This window comes from Podarcis tiliguerta (genome assembly GCF_965153285.1).
Source record: "Podarcis tiliguerta genome assembly, chromosome: 1".
Classification (NCBI taxonomy): domain Eukaryota; kingdom Metazoa; phylum Chordata; class Lepidosauria; order Squamata; family Lacertidae; genus Podarcis; species Podarcis tiliguerta.
Window position 1 is genome coordinate 27,721,669 of NC_139534.1, and position 15,816 is coordinate 27,737,484.

General features: G+C 43.2%; 1 protein-coding gene across 3 annotated transcripts in view; it reads right to left on the minus strand.

The window, feature by feature from the left end:
• NOSTRIN (nitric oxide synthase trafficking) overlaps nt 1–15,816 on the minus strand; it is a 30,676-nt gene that overhangs the window by 5,557 nt on the left and 9,303 nt on the right. For all 3 annotated transcript variants that reach the window (XM_083410202.1, XM_083410204.1, XM_083410203.1), the window contains exons 3-12: nt 15,724–15,807; nt 14,991–15,053; nt 14,701–14,782; nt 13,827–13,889; nt 12,408–12,506; nt 10,938–11,063; nt 6,711–6,809; nt 5,331–5,456; nt 2,111–2,219; nt 113–201 (exon numbers count right to left, since the gene is read on the minus strand). In XM_083410202.1, the coding sequence (XP_083266328.1) occupies nt 113–201; nt 2,111–2,219; nt 5,331–5,456; nt 6,711–6,809; nt 10,938–11,063; nt 12,408–12,506; nt 13,827–13,889; nt 14,701–14,782; nt 14,991–15,053; nt 15,724–15,807 (940 nt within the window). The remainder of the gene's footprint in view (nt 1–112; nt 202–2,110; nt 2,220–5,330; nt 5,457–6,710; nt 6,810–10,937; nt 11,064–12,407; nt 12,507–13,826; nt 13,890–14,700; nt 14,783–14,990; nt 15,054–15,723; nt 15,808–15,816) is intronic.

The window sequence follows — 15,816 nt, forward strand, 5'->3', positions numbered from 1 at the left end:
ATGGGCATTAGATATTAGTGAAAGCTGGATTTGAAATGAACAAATTAAGCCCAGGCAGGCATTAAAAAGATGGTATAAATCTAATTTACAGATTACAGTCAAAAAATGTTACCTCATCAAGCTGCTCAGTGATATCATTCTGATTCTTTGCATCTGAGAACTGTGGAGATTCCGTATAAGCGTTAAGCATTCGTTCCAGACCTTTAAAAAGAATATTGAAGGAATCACCATTCATAAAAGATTAAACAATCTGTACTATAGTGTTTTTCCCCACACACAGAACATTTACTAATCTTTCATGCATATGTCTCTGGAAAACAAATGCTTCATAAAATGTTTCTGGAAATCAACTGTAAAGCGTTATAGTGCCATTAGAAAACTCCCAGGACATATTTATTTATATTAAAAAATTAAGAGCTGCTTTTTGGCTCAATAGGCCACAAAGTGGTGTACAATCATATTGTGATAAAGCAGACAAGGTAATAAAAGACGCAGCAATAGCAGTCATTTGGAGGACCCAAGATGATCAACTGTTTGAAGGAGAACAAATTAACCTAAATTAAATACTGCCTTTATTAACTTTCAAAATGGCAAGAAGGAAGAGGCTAGCCAACCTGGAGTATTAAGTGGGCAATTCCTCTGTTAGCGAAGGGTGACTTGTGCATTTATTGTTTGCTTTCATTTGCTCGCTATCCACAACGGAAGATGCAACAGGTTGCCAGCTGTTTCCAAACCAATTCAAGTGTTTTAAACCCTAAATGGCTCAGGCCCCAAATATACAAAATACCATCTCCATCCCTACTGGCCCTTTTTGTTAAAACACATCAGAAGTATGAGGAATGACAGCCTGAGAAGGCTTTTTCTGTGGCAGCTCCAAAATTATATACAGTCGTACCTTGGAAGCCAAACGGAATCCGTTCTGGAAGTCCATTTGACTTCCAAAACGTTAGACTCCCAAGGCAAGGCTTGGGTACCTTTGTGTGAACAGATGATCACTTGTAAGTGTTTTATACTTTACAGAAGACTGCATAGCATCTTATTTTAGGAGGGATTAAACGGGAAAAATACCAGGAAATATTTACAGAGACTCTAACAAGTCTGAGCAAGCTATCTGCTGTGTGTGTGTTTAAAAAGGGGAATGTTAACTCTGCTGATTTTGTTGAACTTGTAAAGACGAGTTGGGATAGGATATCTTAGACAATATATCCTCCCCCGCATCCCTAAACATTCCCACATTCAGGAGCTAAAGTGTTTGTCAACCAAGGTACGACTGTACCTCCCCACAGAGATGCATCTAGCATCTTCATTGTACAGCTCTCACATTGGGCTAAAGAGATCTCTTTCCCCTGCTCTTTGAAAATTAAGCTGTTTTGTGGAACCATCTCATACTGTTTTGTACACTGCACTGTTCCATTTGGAACGCTTTTGCGTGCATTATAATTGTAATGGTTTTATCTGTTTTTATAACTGTATATTCTGTTATTGTAACTCCACCCCGGAATCTTATGCTGAAGGGCAGGTAAGAAGTTTTATAAATAAGTATAGGTAAATAACAGGGACGCGGGTGGCGCTGTGGGTTAAACCTCAGCGCCTAGGACTTGCCGATCGCATGGTCGGCCGGTTCGAATCCCCGCAGTGGGGTGCACTCCTGTTGCTCGGTCTCAGCGCCTGCCAACCTAGCAGTTCGAAAGCACCCCTGGGTGCAAGTAGATAAATAGGGACCGCTTACTAGCGGGAAGGTAAACGGCGTTTCCGTGTGCAGCTCTGGCTCACCAGAGCAGCTTCATCACGCTGGCCACGTGACCCGGAAGTGTCTGCGGACAGCGCTGGCTCCCGGCCTCTAGAGTGAGATGAGCGCACAACCCCAGAGTCTGTCAAGACTGGCCCGTACAGGCAGGGGTACCTTTAGCTTTATAGGTAAATAAGCTGTATGTTGAAGGGCTAACAATGCACATAGCTTCCTTACACATTTGTCTTCAATTCCAGGGGAATTGGTTTTAGTCTATCAATCTATGGACTCTTGTCTAGGCCAGTTTTCTCTAGAAGCAATGTCAGGGATTGAATGGTAATACTCAATCTATCAAGGCATACAGGCGGCATTTCAAGGCACCTGCTTTGTCTTGTAACGCCTTCTCCAAGTCCTTTTGAACACGTAGTACTTTGGCTTTGATGGAAGCCTGTCTCCTCTCTTTTTCGATGAGGCTCGTAGCATCTTCCTCCTTTTTGCAGGAAAATAAACCCACGTCTTAGACATGCAGTTCAGATGGAAAAGAAAAAACGCATCCAAGCAGGAAGGTGTTTATTAGAAGTGCAGAAGTACAATGAAGCCTGCATTTGGTACTACTCTAAACTCAAGCACACATTGAGTGTTGACACTGGCACGCTCTGCACAAATCAAGTCCAGGTGACAACATGGTTGACTTCACCGTGGCTTCATGCACCACAAAATATTTCAGTATTTAGTCTCAGATTTAAAAAAGCAACACTGACGGCAATAGCTCAGTTGGTAGAGCATACAACTCTTAATTTCAGGGTTGCGGGCTTGAGCCACAAATTGAGCAAAAGATTCCTACACTGCAGGGAGCCGGAATACATGGTCCCTTGTGGTCCCTTCCAACTCTACAATTCTCTGATTCTAAGGCAAGGCAGCGATCCATCAAAGCACTTAGACCCCGAGAGCATTTTCTTAGAAAAGGAAGGTGAATGTCCTATCAGCCAGAATTTATGGGTCTCATGGTATTCTGGCAATCACAGGTGAAGGCAGTAGAGATTAGCAAGCACTAAACTAACCTGTATATTCTGTCCAAGACTCTAGTTTTCTGAGAGGGCCACTTAGCAGAGGTGGTAAAAGGTAGCAGACCAGGCCCAACATCTTTCTAAAGTAGACATTGGGATGTTCTGTTGCCCACAGGCATCAACTGTCCTGCACTCAATCTTTTTGCCTTCCAGACTGGCAACTGGGGCAAGCTGGTCCTACTTAGAATATTACAGATTCGCCCTGGGGCTTTCAATTCCTGATCCCTACTCAAGTCTCCAGGCCCCAAGCAATGCAGTTAGAATATATCAAATGGTGTTATTTAGTCAATATTGGATTGTGCTAAATTATTATTCTCAATATGAAATAATTTGATTGCACGCGTGCAGCAATATTACGAGTTGCTCGGCAAATCGCCATTTCTAGTAACAGAACAATGTGAGGTAGCATACAAATGTTGCTTTTGCAGAACTTCCTTCCCCTTTATCTTGAAATGTTAGTTTTATGGTGCAACAAAGCAAGGGTGGTACGTCAGAAGAAGCAGACATTCTATGAAATTATGCACAAGCATGGATATTATCAGAAAGATGATTTGAAAGAAGGTTCGTTAAAAATCAGTGAAAGGTTTAACACACCTCTGATTCTGTCTGGCCCCCAAAACTAATGAACAGGGTAATTACCTTGGAATTCTGATGCTTGCCCAGTGTGTGTGTGTGTACATGTGAACACAGCCCTATAGTTTCCCCCACAAAGTCTTTGACACGTAAAAAATTGAAATATGTTCCCAGCTCAGTTGAATAATAATAGTTACAGACAATAAGCTTATCCAGATCCATTATTTGGATACTCCAGTTCTGCTTATCATATTGTGCTTTTGCAATGCATAAGCATAATTGCTGTGCCAATAAAACCTTGTGATTAAGTGGCATGCAAAGCGACGGTGCTGAAAAAGCAGCTCTCTGTTGCTATTGTATTATAGCTTAGTAATTGCATGATGTTGGATTCCCCCATATAGACAGTTACAGGAGAAAGTATAATAGTCAAGAAGGCACCCGCTGTGGCTTTTGGCTCTGTGGGCCTTAGTTTCTGATTTATGTCAACTGCTTCCTCTGTGTGGATAAAGCACTGGCAGCACCCGTTGATTTGTGATCAGTCCTTTGTGAAGCAAAAACAGCAGTGGCGCCAAAATATTACAAGCCCTTTTAAGGATCTTGAATGTGGCTTGTTTGCTTCAGATGCTCTACAATTGGGGTGTTAATTTAGAACTTGCATTATGAGCTGAACATGGTTGCAATGGCGTTTATTGCAAGAGAGAACAAAACAGTGTTCAGGTAAACACAAACCTATTTGCAACCTGTAGATCAATATTTTAATAGTATCTGTTTATTAATACACAAACTGCTTCTCAATGTTTTGTCCCACTCTTGCAACACACTCCTGGTTTTTACAAGATGTGGGCCATGGGTAAAGCCTGAATATTCCGTTTGTGCTCAGTCACAGTAAAAGGCACGTACCATGGTTTATTCATATGCAATGTTAGCATGCCAGCATAGGACCTTGAGAAGCTGCCCTGTACTAGGTCAGACCATAGAACGATCTAGCTCAGTTTTGCCCACAAATGATTGGCTGAGGGTGTCCAGGTTTGCAGACAGGGGACATTCTCATCCCTAGCTGGAGATGCCAGAAATTGAACCTGTGCAATACAGAATGCTCTACCACTGGACTACAGGGCCAGCATGCCCATCTGGGCCACCAAAGTACTGGTGTGCTAATCGTACACTTGAACGGGCCAACACACATGGTAAGAGCAGTCCTAAGGAACAGAAGAGGCTGGAGGTATGCAGATGGGAGCAATCTTGAGAAATGGGATCACGGATGGCAAGAAATCTATTCAGTTCCCATATTAATTGTTTCCCCCATTTACTTTCTGCCAAATTGTGTCATTCACCCTCCAGGGAAAGTAAAGTGCCGCAGTTGGGCACTGGTGAAATCAGAGCAAAACCTGCCTACCACTGGGTAGCTGGCTCTCAGTTTTATAGTTTACACAGAATGCACCAAGAGGCATGCCATTACACTTCCTCCAGAGGTTCCTACAGCAGTCAGTAGTACTGGGCGATATTTTGCTTTCAACATCATGATATAGCATTGGCTAAACATTGCGATATACTGATATGTCACGATGTCTGAAATAAGGATGGAGCTACGTAGAGGCACAGGCTGGCTTCAGTTTTTACTGCAATGTGGTTTTCGCCGGCCAATGCTCTTGTGATTCGTTGCTCCCTGAAGGAGGCGGGGGAGAGCTGAGTCAGCAGAGCTAACGGGCTGCAGGAATCAAGAGAAGCATTGGTTGGTTCCATGCTTTTTCCTACATTGTGATTTTTGCATAACACACACACACAAACATCCTTATTCACTATATATTGCCAGGTCAAAAACTATGAAACCGATATCACGATATGGACTTCAAACTGGGTTTGGACGATATATCGATAAATCGCCCAGCCCTAGCAGGCAGCTCCTATTGCCATACAAACATTGCCCATCATGATGACAAGCATTTCAATAGTGCACTTACATAATAGTCTGTTAATAACAGCTCCAGCTTGGTCTCTGTAGCAGGCATGGACATTTCTTCTCCTAACATCTGTGTGTCCTTGTGTGCATCAACTTCACTGACCGCATTATGAAGCCTTGTGTGGCACTAGAATCAGGACAAACAAGATTCATTATGAAAAGAAGTTCTAATAGAATTTAGATGGAAGTGAACAGTGCTTGGAATGAACTAGTCCCATTGATCAAAGTTCACTAACTAGTTCAAAAACTACACCTGAAAGTAGTAATTGTAAATGTCAGGTGTTCTAAAGATGAATAAAGTTCAGTTTGGGGGTAGAAGTTTGAATGATTTATAGTTCATCTTCATGTTCATTACTTTTGCCCTCGCCATCCCCCAGCAGGAGGCCCGGACTCTTAACTTTCATTTTTCTTTTAAAAAATCAACTAAACATTTCTAAAGAAAGTTGCAAAGCTAAATGTGGCAGGAACAGTCTAAGGCTTATTAAGGTAAAGGTACCCCTGCCCGTACGGGCCAGTCTTGACAGACTCTAGGGTTGTGCGCCCATCTCACTCAAGAGGCCGGGGGCCAGCGCTGTCCGGAGACACTTCCGGGTCACGTGCAAAGCGTGACAGAGCCGCATCTGGCGAGCCAGCACAGCACACGGAAACGCCGTTTACCTTCCCGCTAGTAAGCGGTCCCTATTTATCTACTTGCACCTGGGAGCGCTTTCGAACTGCTAGGTTGGCAGGCGCTGGGACCGAACAACGGGACCTCACCCCGCTGCGGGGATTCGAACCGCCGACCTTTCGATCGGCAAGCCCTAGGCGCTGAGGCTTTAACCCACAGCGCCACCCGCGTCCCCCTAAGGCTTATTAGGCTGTTGCTAAAGACACTAAGTCAGTCACTGTTGCTAAGGAATCAGAAGGAATGTGAGGCGTTTCCTGCACCTGTTCCTGGACCTGTTCTTCTTGCTGCAAGCTCTTCAGGTTAGAAGAGAGAAATGCCTCACATTCCTTCTTTCTGATTCCTTAGCAACAGTGATGCTTTGTGCCTCTAACAGCTGTGTAGGTGGCAGAAGTAAAACAGAGTAAGTCTTCTAGTATGGAAATGCAATTATGGGGAAAGTTTAACCTGCTTACGATCTGTCTGTCAGACATCTTATTACTTGTGTGTGGCCTCCGATTTGCTTTTGGACTTTGGTTCAGCATATTGGCTGGTAATATTCTGAATGCTGAAAAAATGTATGCCAAGGATGAACTTTTTATGAACTAAAAGGTTCGTTTGGATGAACTGGAACTGAACCAGTTCATTTTGCAAAACAACTTTATTGAACTGGAAACAGTTCCTTTTTAAAAACGAACTTTCTAACCACTGGAGGTGAAAAATCGTAATATTACATACCGCAATTAGGTTCTGTGCCAAATTGGAAAGATGCTGGCTGTAACAATTTAATGTATTGCACAGAAGATGCAGTCGCTCCTTTTCGAGTTCTAGGATGCTCTGTTTAAAGGAAGGGAGGAAGCCATTACCACACAAAATGGGCAATCTGCAAGGATTAGATTGGTCTGCTGCACACAGAGCCACCAGAGGAGCCCCGTCCCCAATCCAGACTATGCAAAAATAGCTCCTGCAAATGAGAACCCACCACGTCCCAAGACAATCTGCTCCACTGCTGAACAACATTACCAATAGGAAGTGTTCCTAATATGTCCCCCAAAACCTGCCCTGCAATTTCCACCCATGGTTTCTAGTCATGCTAGAACTATTATTCTTATTTTATGCTTATTATTTCATTTACAGAGCGCTCCTCATTAAAAATCCCCACAGAAATTTATATAAGAAAACAACAACACAAAGCTATCCCAACACCAAACGGAAAATACACTGAAATCCAAATACAGTCGTACCTTGGTTGTCAAACGCCTTGCGACTCAAGCACTTTGGTTCCTGAACGCCGCAAACCTGGAAGTGAGTGTTCCGGTTTGCAAACGTTCTTTGGAACCCAAACGTCTGATGGGGCTTCCATGGCTTCCAATTGCATGCAGGAAGCCCCTGCAGCCAATCAGAAGCTGTGCCTTGGTTTTCGAACATTTTCGGAAGTCAAACTGACTTCCAGAATGGATTCTGTTCAAAAACCAAGGTACAACTGTGCATAATTTTTTTAAAAAACAGAAGTGGGTATGGCATTTCAGAACCCCCATACTGCAACAATACAATACAGTTTGCTGTGAGTCATCAGAAACTCTCCAAAGCCTGGATAAATGGGCGAGTCTTTAGCTGATGCTGAGACTGATAGGGTTGCCATATGTCCTCTTTTTCCAGGACACACCCTCTTTTTCCAGGGTATGTAAAATGAGAATTGTCATAGTGATCCATAGTTAAAAGTAGAAGTTGGCAAATGTGTCCTCTTTTTTGCTCTTCAAATATGGCAACCCTAACTAGGAAGGTAGTGATTTGCCTCTCAAAACCTTCTTGAGGTAATATATGAATGTGTATATGTGTGTGTGTGCGCATGCACGCATGTGTGTAAAAATGAACATACACTTAAAATTTTGAGAGTTAATTTTATGTGTACTATTATATTCTAAAGGATTGTTGAATATTGCTTTATTTGACATAAGATGCTTATTTTAAAGTTATGTATTCATTATTACTTTTGTATTGGATCAGATTTCTTTTTGCCAATTATTTTTATTGATTTTCTGAATTTCAACTCAATCTTCACAAATTATTACAATACCAAATTAATACAAATAAATGACTTCACGTTTGCCACTGCTGATGCCACCTTAGCTTCTAATATTACTGCATCAAATATTTTGCATTATCTCCAATTACAATCCATTACTGGATCAGATAAGGTGTGCTACCTTGTATATTTTGTTGTTGTAAACTGCCTTGTGTATATAGAAAGGCAGTATACAAATGAAAAGTGAAATGAAATGAAATGTAATAAGCCTGAATTTCCCTGCATCTCATCCATACCTCTCAGGTGTTTGGTCACTGGAATTATCCATTTGTACAAGAAGTATTTGTGTGGTGTGGGTTGCTAAAAAAAATAAAAAATCAATTTGCAGCAGATTCTGTTCTGTGCTATACACTTTAAAGTGCTAGAAAAGTGCATGTGCCAGAAATCTAAGTACTATCAACCTAGGTAAAGGTAAAGGACCCCTGGATGGTTAAGTCCAGTCAAAGGCGACTATCGGGTGTGGCGTTCATCTCATTTATTCAGGCTGAGGGAGCCGCCATTTGTCCACAGACAGCTTTCCAGGTCACAAGGCCAGCATGACTAAACTGCTTCTGGCGCAAGGGAACACAGTGATGGAAGCCAGAGTGCACGGAAACGCCATTTACCTTCCCTCTGCAGCGGTACCTATTTATCTACTTGCACTGGCATGATTTCAAACTGCTAGATTGGCAGGAGCTGGTAAAGAGCAACGGGAGCTCACCCTGTCACGGGGATTTGAACAGCTGACCTTCTGATCAGCAAGCCCAAGAGGCTCAGCGGTTTAGACCACAGCGCCACCTGCATCCCTACTATCAACCTACTCATTACATCACACAGGTACTTAGGACCCCCCTGAGTGGAAAGGGTGCACCCAAACAACCATAGGCACACATGTGAAGCACATGATTCTCCCTCCACTGAAATCAAATGGGTTTAAAAGTGTTTTGCTTTGGCTGCATTGCACCCTTCGACTCTTTTATGTAGGTGTTCCTTTAGCTGAAGAATGCTAAAAGGCTTGGAGCAGAACTCAGCATGTGATTAAAAATACAGTAACTCTGTGGAGGTGGTGATGCTTAACAGCATTTAATTAAATTTCTGCTTCTAGAAAAAAAATGATTGAGTATGAAATTTACGGCCAATCTGTTGATGCTGGTGCTTTTTTCGGGGTGGGAGGGTGTTTCTTTAAAAAGCCTCTTTGATGAATTACATTTCATTACGTTTCAAGTCAGATTATAATGTTGTCTATGACAAACCAGATGTTGCAGCTTTGTTGGATCTACAGAAAGGGGGGTAAACGTCCACACTGACCCCATGGGTCACATTCAATGACGCTTCTGAGCCTCTCTCCCAAGCCATGTCATAGTCCTGGCAGTGAGTGCTGTTTTCCACCCCCAGGCAACACACTAGGCCAAAGTACAGCTGAGCTCAACACAGCAGCAAAAATGACCAGGGATCACCAGCAAAGAGGCTGGGATCTCCTCTCCAAGAGCCCAAACGTTTGCTACTTCATAAGCTTGGCTTAGGTGCAAACTGGGGCTCTGTGTGAGCCTCCACCCTTTTGAGATGGGTAAGAATCAAGCAATTTCAAGGCTAGATTAAATTGCTTGGTGTGCTGGTGCCAGAGGGATATCTTCCCTTAAGAAACTAGGAAATAGAAGCAGCCCCAGAGAAGCAGGGGAAACCCAGCCACATAGATGGGACATAAATAACAAAATCAAAATCATCATCATCATCATCATCATCATCAAGCAATTCCAGCGGATGTTGCGGGACTGACTTTCTTATTCCCTGGTACGATTTGCTATGCTAGCATTTGCTCGTTCATTTGAAAAATGTCTGTACAGGGGGGAGAGAAAGGGTTAAAATGTAAATCAATGGGAAAGCCAGAGGCGGAGCCTACCTGTATATAAAAGGGCTTAGCTTGAGGTTTGAGTTAGTTGTTGGTGGGCAGTTGGCTGGTTTTAGTGGGTAGGTTGGCTGGGAAAGGAAGTTGGAAAAGCAGTTGGCAGGCAGTTGGAAATAGAGAGACAGTGCAGTGGGTTCTTGTGTGAGGGGAGGTAGAAGAGATAGAGACAGGATAAAACAAGACTAAGAAGGTAAAGAGTAACAAGGTTTGGAATGCAGTTAAAGTTTGTTTGTGTCTGAAATAAACTACACTCTTCTTTGTTAATTTGAGAACATAACTGAGACTAAGTGATTTACCGGGGAGGACCTGGTTGGTGGCAGCGGATTAGTGGTGTACGGGTCAATATTCCGTGAGACGACCAGGGGCTCCATACGAACGCCACAATCATCATCATCGTCGTCATCATCAAGCAATTCCAGTGGATATTGCAGGACTGACTTTTTATTCCCTGGGACGATTTGCTATGCTAGCATGGGGTGACAAATGCATGCACAAACATATGAAGCTGTGTCATTCTGAGGATATGCCAAGTCAGCAGTGCTCCGGGGTTTTATACAGCCTTCTCTGGAGTGATGCCAGAGATGGAATCTTAGACATACCTCCGAGTTCTGGTCTGATTCATGTGGGGTCGTCTACTCTAACTGGCTCCAGCCTGAGGCCTTTCTAGTTGTAGAGTTGGGGAACTCAACCTGGAACCGTCCTGCTTGCAGAACATGTGCTCAAATCTTGAGCTGCATTTTGATCTGCAGCTCCTCCCTTTAATGTTTATAACTTCAAAGAGCAGGCCTCTGCTCCCAGGACCTTGATTTCCCCCCCCCCTTTTCTCTTCTCGAACACACAGCTGTAAATCAGGAGGTACCTCACTGTTCTCACTGAATTGCAAATCAAAATAAAAAATGGATGGCAGTGCAGAAATGAGGCTTGTTTATATTCAAGGGGAAGTGTCAGAATGAAAATGTACAACAGCACAAGAAAAGAACCTCAAACGACTTGCCTGGTGGCAATTTTCTAAAGTGCTTTCCCATTTCAACCTAGTTTTACAGGCGGCTAGATTCTTGTCATAGTAATCTTCATCGTCCTTTCCCAGTTTCGTCGCAGATTTTTCCAGGTTTCTGAGCAACTGAAATGAAAATATAAATGCAAGTTGTTTAAAAAAAGAGAAAGATGATTGACTTATCTCACCAGAGGCATTGTTCTCATAGCCGTGTTGGCAGGGGCAAATTATCTTCTATTTATGCACCTGTGAGGTCAGGAGAGGTAAGGCCAACAGCTTAGCAGCGTGCTATGTGCACGACAACATGCAGGAAACTGTGTTTTGTGTGTAGCAAATCACGAGTCTTTGCTTCACAATGCTGAAAGTCACCCTCTCCCCTCAAAGACACCTAATAGATTGACTCTTTGTTAGAATATTTCCGTTCCACCTTAAAAAGGGGACAGGCTGTTGTGAGCCACAGCCTACGTATTTCCTGTTCACAGGATGTTTCGGTTTGTCTATTGCTTTCGTTTCTCTCTCTGTGCCTGAGACACCGAAGCAGGCAGTCATGTTTTCTTTGTTCTGACCAATGCTGAATAAACTTGTAAATAATGCTCTCCTGCGTGCATCTTTCGCTGTGTGAATTCTGCTGATAGATCGTGCATCAGCTCTGGAATGTGGCAAGCTATTTCTGGAGCTCGTGTCGCTAATTGAATGATACTACGTGTCTACGGGAGATCGATGGACATCCGGAGGCGGCTTGGGGGCCATGATGGACTTTGTCTCCCTGGCAGTATCCCAACACTCTTGTCATTTTATCTAGCAGCCTGGCAGGACCAATGCTTCAGAAAAGTAGGCTGTTATTATCGTTACTACTTTTATAGCCCAACGTTCAATTCAATAACCTCACACATGGCTCTTGTCCACCATTTTATCCTCATAATAACCCTATGAGATAAGCTGGGGAGAGAGATAGTAACTGACCAAGGTCATGTACGGAGCTTCACCATCAAGCGTGGATTTGATTGGGGAAGAAGAAAGGAGGGAGGATAGTGAAAAGAAGTGGTAAACTTATATCCTTATAATTAATGTTTCAGTATGCTTTTATATACATATGTTGGAAGCCATCCAGAGTGGTCGGGGCTACCCTGTCAGATGGGTGGGGTACTATATTATTATGATTATTATTTTAAAAAATTGTACGTCCCAATTTTCATCAGAGAAATGTTGGGAGTGTATGGAATCTGGGCCTCTCTGGACGTAGTCCAACCCTCTAACCATGCCACCACACTGTCTTCATGATTTGTCAACTACCTTAGCTTCTACTGTGGAGGAGATTGCACTGCATCATGTGACCTAATGCTCTTGGCCCAGGGGACACTGGGAATTTCCCTGGGGACACCCATTCTCTTACACACAACCCACATGGTTGCAGGCAGGTAATCTGGCTGTGTAGAAACCCAAGAGGCAAGCGCCTGTCTGAAGATTTACCTTCCTTTTGGTCTTTGGTGAAGCCAGCGCTTGGGAGCTCTCTGTTTCGCGGAAGAGCGCTTCGTGGTTCTTGGTTAGCTCCTTTAATTTCTTCTTGGCCTGCCACCAAACACACAGAAATCAATTGGGATGTGAGGGGTTGAAGGAAACTGCCTATTTTTCAAGCTGAGCTGGGGATTGAACTGAGTAGGGATGTCTCATAGACAATTTATTATTTGATGTCGTGATTATTGTTCTCTGCCCAGACTCGTCTTTCACTGACGGAAGGGGTTAGGGCGCGACTCTGACAGTGGGTAAGATGTCATTGTCTTGGAATGGCGAGCGCGGCGTATGGTGCAAAGGAGATATCATCAGGCAGAGGACAAGTGAGGACTTCTCATTATGCTGCATTCAGTTACTAGCTGCTCTTGAACACATAAATTAATCCTTGTGTTTGTAAGCTCCACAAATGGTGTTGATCTAAAGACCTCCACTGAGATTCAGTTGCAGTAAACTGATCTGCACAGGCTCACCAACAGCAACCTGGGCTGGAATTCCTGGGAAGTATGTATCTTCTTCACCTGTGTCAGAGGTCACATCCACACCGTGCATTTAAAGCGGATGGCTTCCTCCCAAAGAATCCTGGGAATTGTAGTTCCCTCCTCACAGAACTACAATTCCAGGCACCCTACCCCCCAAACTGAAGTTCTCATGATTCTTGTGGGGAAGCCATGTGCATTCATAGAGTGGATGCGACCAGAAACTACTTGCAAACATGTACACACACACACAATCATTTTTAACTTTGTTAACCTGGTCTGGAACAGCGAAGATGGGCACCACAGATCTATACAGTTTCAAATGCCTGCAAGCGAAATTTTGGGTGCTGGATACCTTTGTAGTTGATAGAAACACAGGAAGGTGCCTTGCACCAGAAAAACGGTACACAGCTTTGTTGTTCCATTGGGAGTGAGGGGAAGGAAAGTTCTATAGCCAAGTGGAAAAACAATTTGGTTTTTTTTTTGGCATGCAAAAGGACCCATCTTCAATCATGGTAGGACAACTAAAGATTCATTTGTGAAGCTCTGGACAGCCACTGCCAGTCAGTGTAGACAATATAGAGTTAGATGGACCAGTGGCTAGTGTAAAGAAGCTTCCTATGCTCCATTTAGCCTATAGATCATATCCTTTGCTGTTTAAGGCTCATACAGATGATACCACATGGGGCTGCCTTTCCTCTCCATAGATGGGTTTTCAAACTCCCTCTATATCTGCATTCTAGCATAGCTAACCAATGCCTTTTATTTCAAACCATGGTACATAATCTAATCAAGCACTTCTTAGCCCCCTTCGCGTAGCTGAATTCAACGGGACGCGGAAGAGTTTCCCGGGGTTGATCTTGACTTGGTACCTTTGCAACGACAAAAAATGGAAACTTGCCTTTATTTGTTGGCGCCAGTTGCCGGTCACCAGGTCCGCTGCCTTCGCAACTGTATTATCTAGCTTATGGAAGAGAAACACAATGACATTTGAGAAGCATATCATTGCTTGCTTGCTTGCTTGCTTGCTTGCTTGCTTGCTTGCTTATTTATTTATTTGATTTCTCCTCTGTCCGTAACCATAACATCCCCGGGGAGGCTACAACCATAAAATGTACAATTATATAAAAAAAACAACAACCATGAGACATCGAAGTGCAAAAAAACAATTAAAAGCAGTTACCTATATAGAAATAAATGCAAACACTTGAAAGACAATTCCATATATAAAAATGGTTCTAGTACAGATACATGTACAGTACAGATCTTAACTTGTTGAAAGAGGAAGGTCTTTCAATAGAGATAGTTCCTGCCTAATATGTAACAGGAGGGAAATCCAAAGGTCTGGAATGGATCTTCTATTAAGATGGTATCCTGCAGAGCACAGTGATGGATTGGGTATATGAGGGGCGAGACAATATGGCTTTGTTCCATTATCAATGTAGAGCCTAAGAAAATCTAGCCAGATTGGGCCTTTTAAGGAAAGCCAGAATCTAAAGATTTTAAAGGAAATATATATATTTAGCGCAAGTGGACAATAATATTAGCATCACACCAGATTGGTAAGAGGCCCTTTGCAAAACCAAATCCTCATAGACTTAGGTTGTGATCCTGCTCCTGCTGACGCAACCAGAAGCCACCAGCAATCAGAAGCCATTGACTTTAACGATGCAGAACTGCAGCCTTACTTAGAAACAGAACTTTGTGCATTATGCATCATCACCTGCACAGACATTGCACCAGATCATCAGAAAAGCAAGGTTATTTGAACTCACTGCTTTTTTCCTCTTCTCATGCTCCTCCAGGACGTGATTTGTTGGACTTATAGCTTCCATCTGAATGGCTTTGCCAAGTTTCCTGGGCACAGAACATAAAACATATACACCTGCTGCATTAACATTTGCCTTCCGAAAAATTATTTGCTAGACAACCGCCGAGGGAAATGCAGTAAATATTCTCCATGCAATCCCAGAGTAGGCAATAAAAACTGCCATGTTGATTGTACAGGTTTTAAAACCCTCCCAGCTCTCAGTGGACTTTGAATAATGGACCAGACTGTACTTACTTGTGCAAATCGGAGGCAGATTTCATCCCTTCAGAAACACATTGCCAAGCACTGCAAATATAACTGAATGGAGACCAAACAAAAAAAAAGGGGGGGGGGAGGAAAAAGGAAATATAGTATACACATTTATTCTTACTTCAACACGTCTGCTAAAAATCTGGTCTCAGACACAATACATTTTAACAGTTCTACATGGAGATTTACATAGGATGCCATTTTGTGCAACTAACGGGGGATCAAACTCAATCCACAACGGTTGTTTTGCAAGAGGAATTGCAGCTGTTCGGCAAGCCACTGTCACCTTAAAAACACAGAAGATGACTTTAAACTTGTGCCAGTCATTTTAGAGAAAAGGCAAACCTGGGAACAGCTGCCCCATTCTATTAGATGTTGGGGATTCCACTGACCTCCCCCCCCCCCCCCGCATTCTATTATTGAGAAGTTGGCCGCAGCATCGGTGTGGCAGCATCCCCTCAATACATATGCCTAGCTCAGAAGGCAGCATATTGTAAGTATGGCTGCCAGGAAGGCAGACCTTTTGTTGAGCAAGGGGTTTCCATTGTTGGGCACAGAAGGGCAAAGGACCAGGTACACTTCTGGAGCTCCATCTGCCATAGGAAGCAATTGGAGCCTCATGTACGCCCAGGGCTCTAGACTACAACTTTCCATGACAAAGGAAAAAGAAAACCCTATTGGAGCAACTGGGTTCTAGGTGGGAACTGATGTCACTTACCTGACCTTCATTTTGCCCAACGCTTTGTTGAGCTTGTGGGCCAGTTTATCCAGCCCTTTGCCATATGTGATCTCCAAATCAGCCCTGCCAACG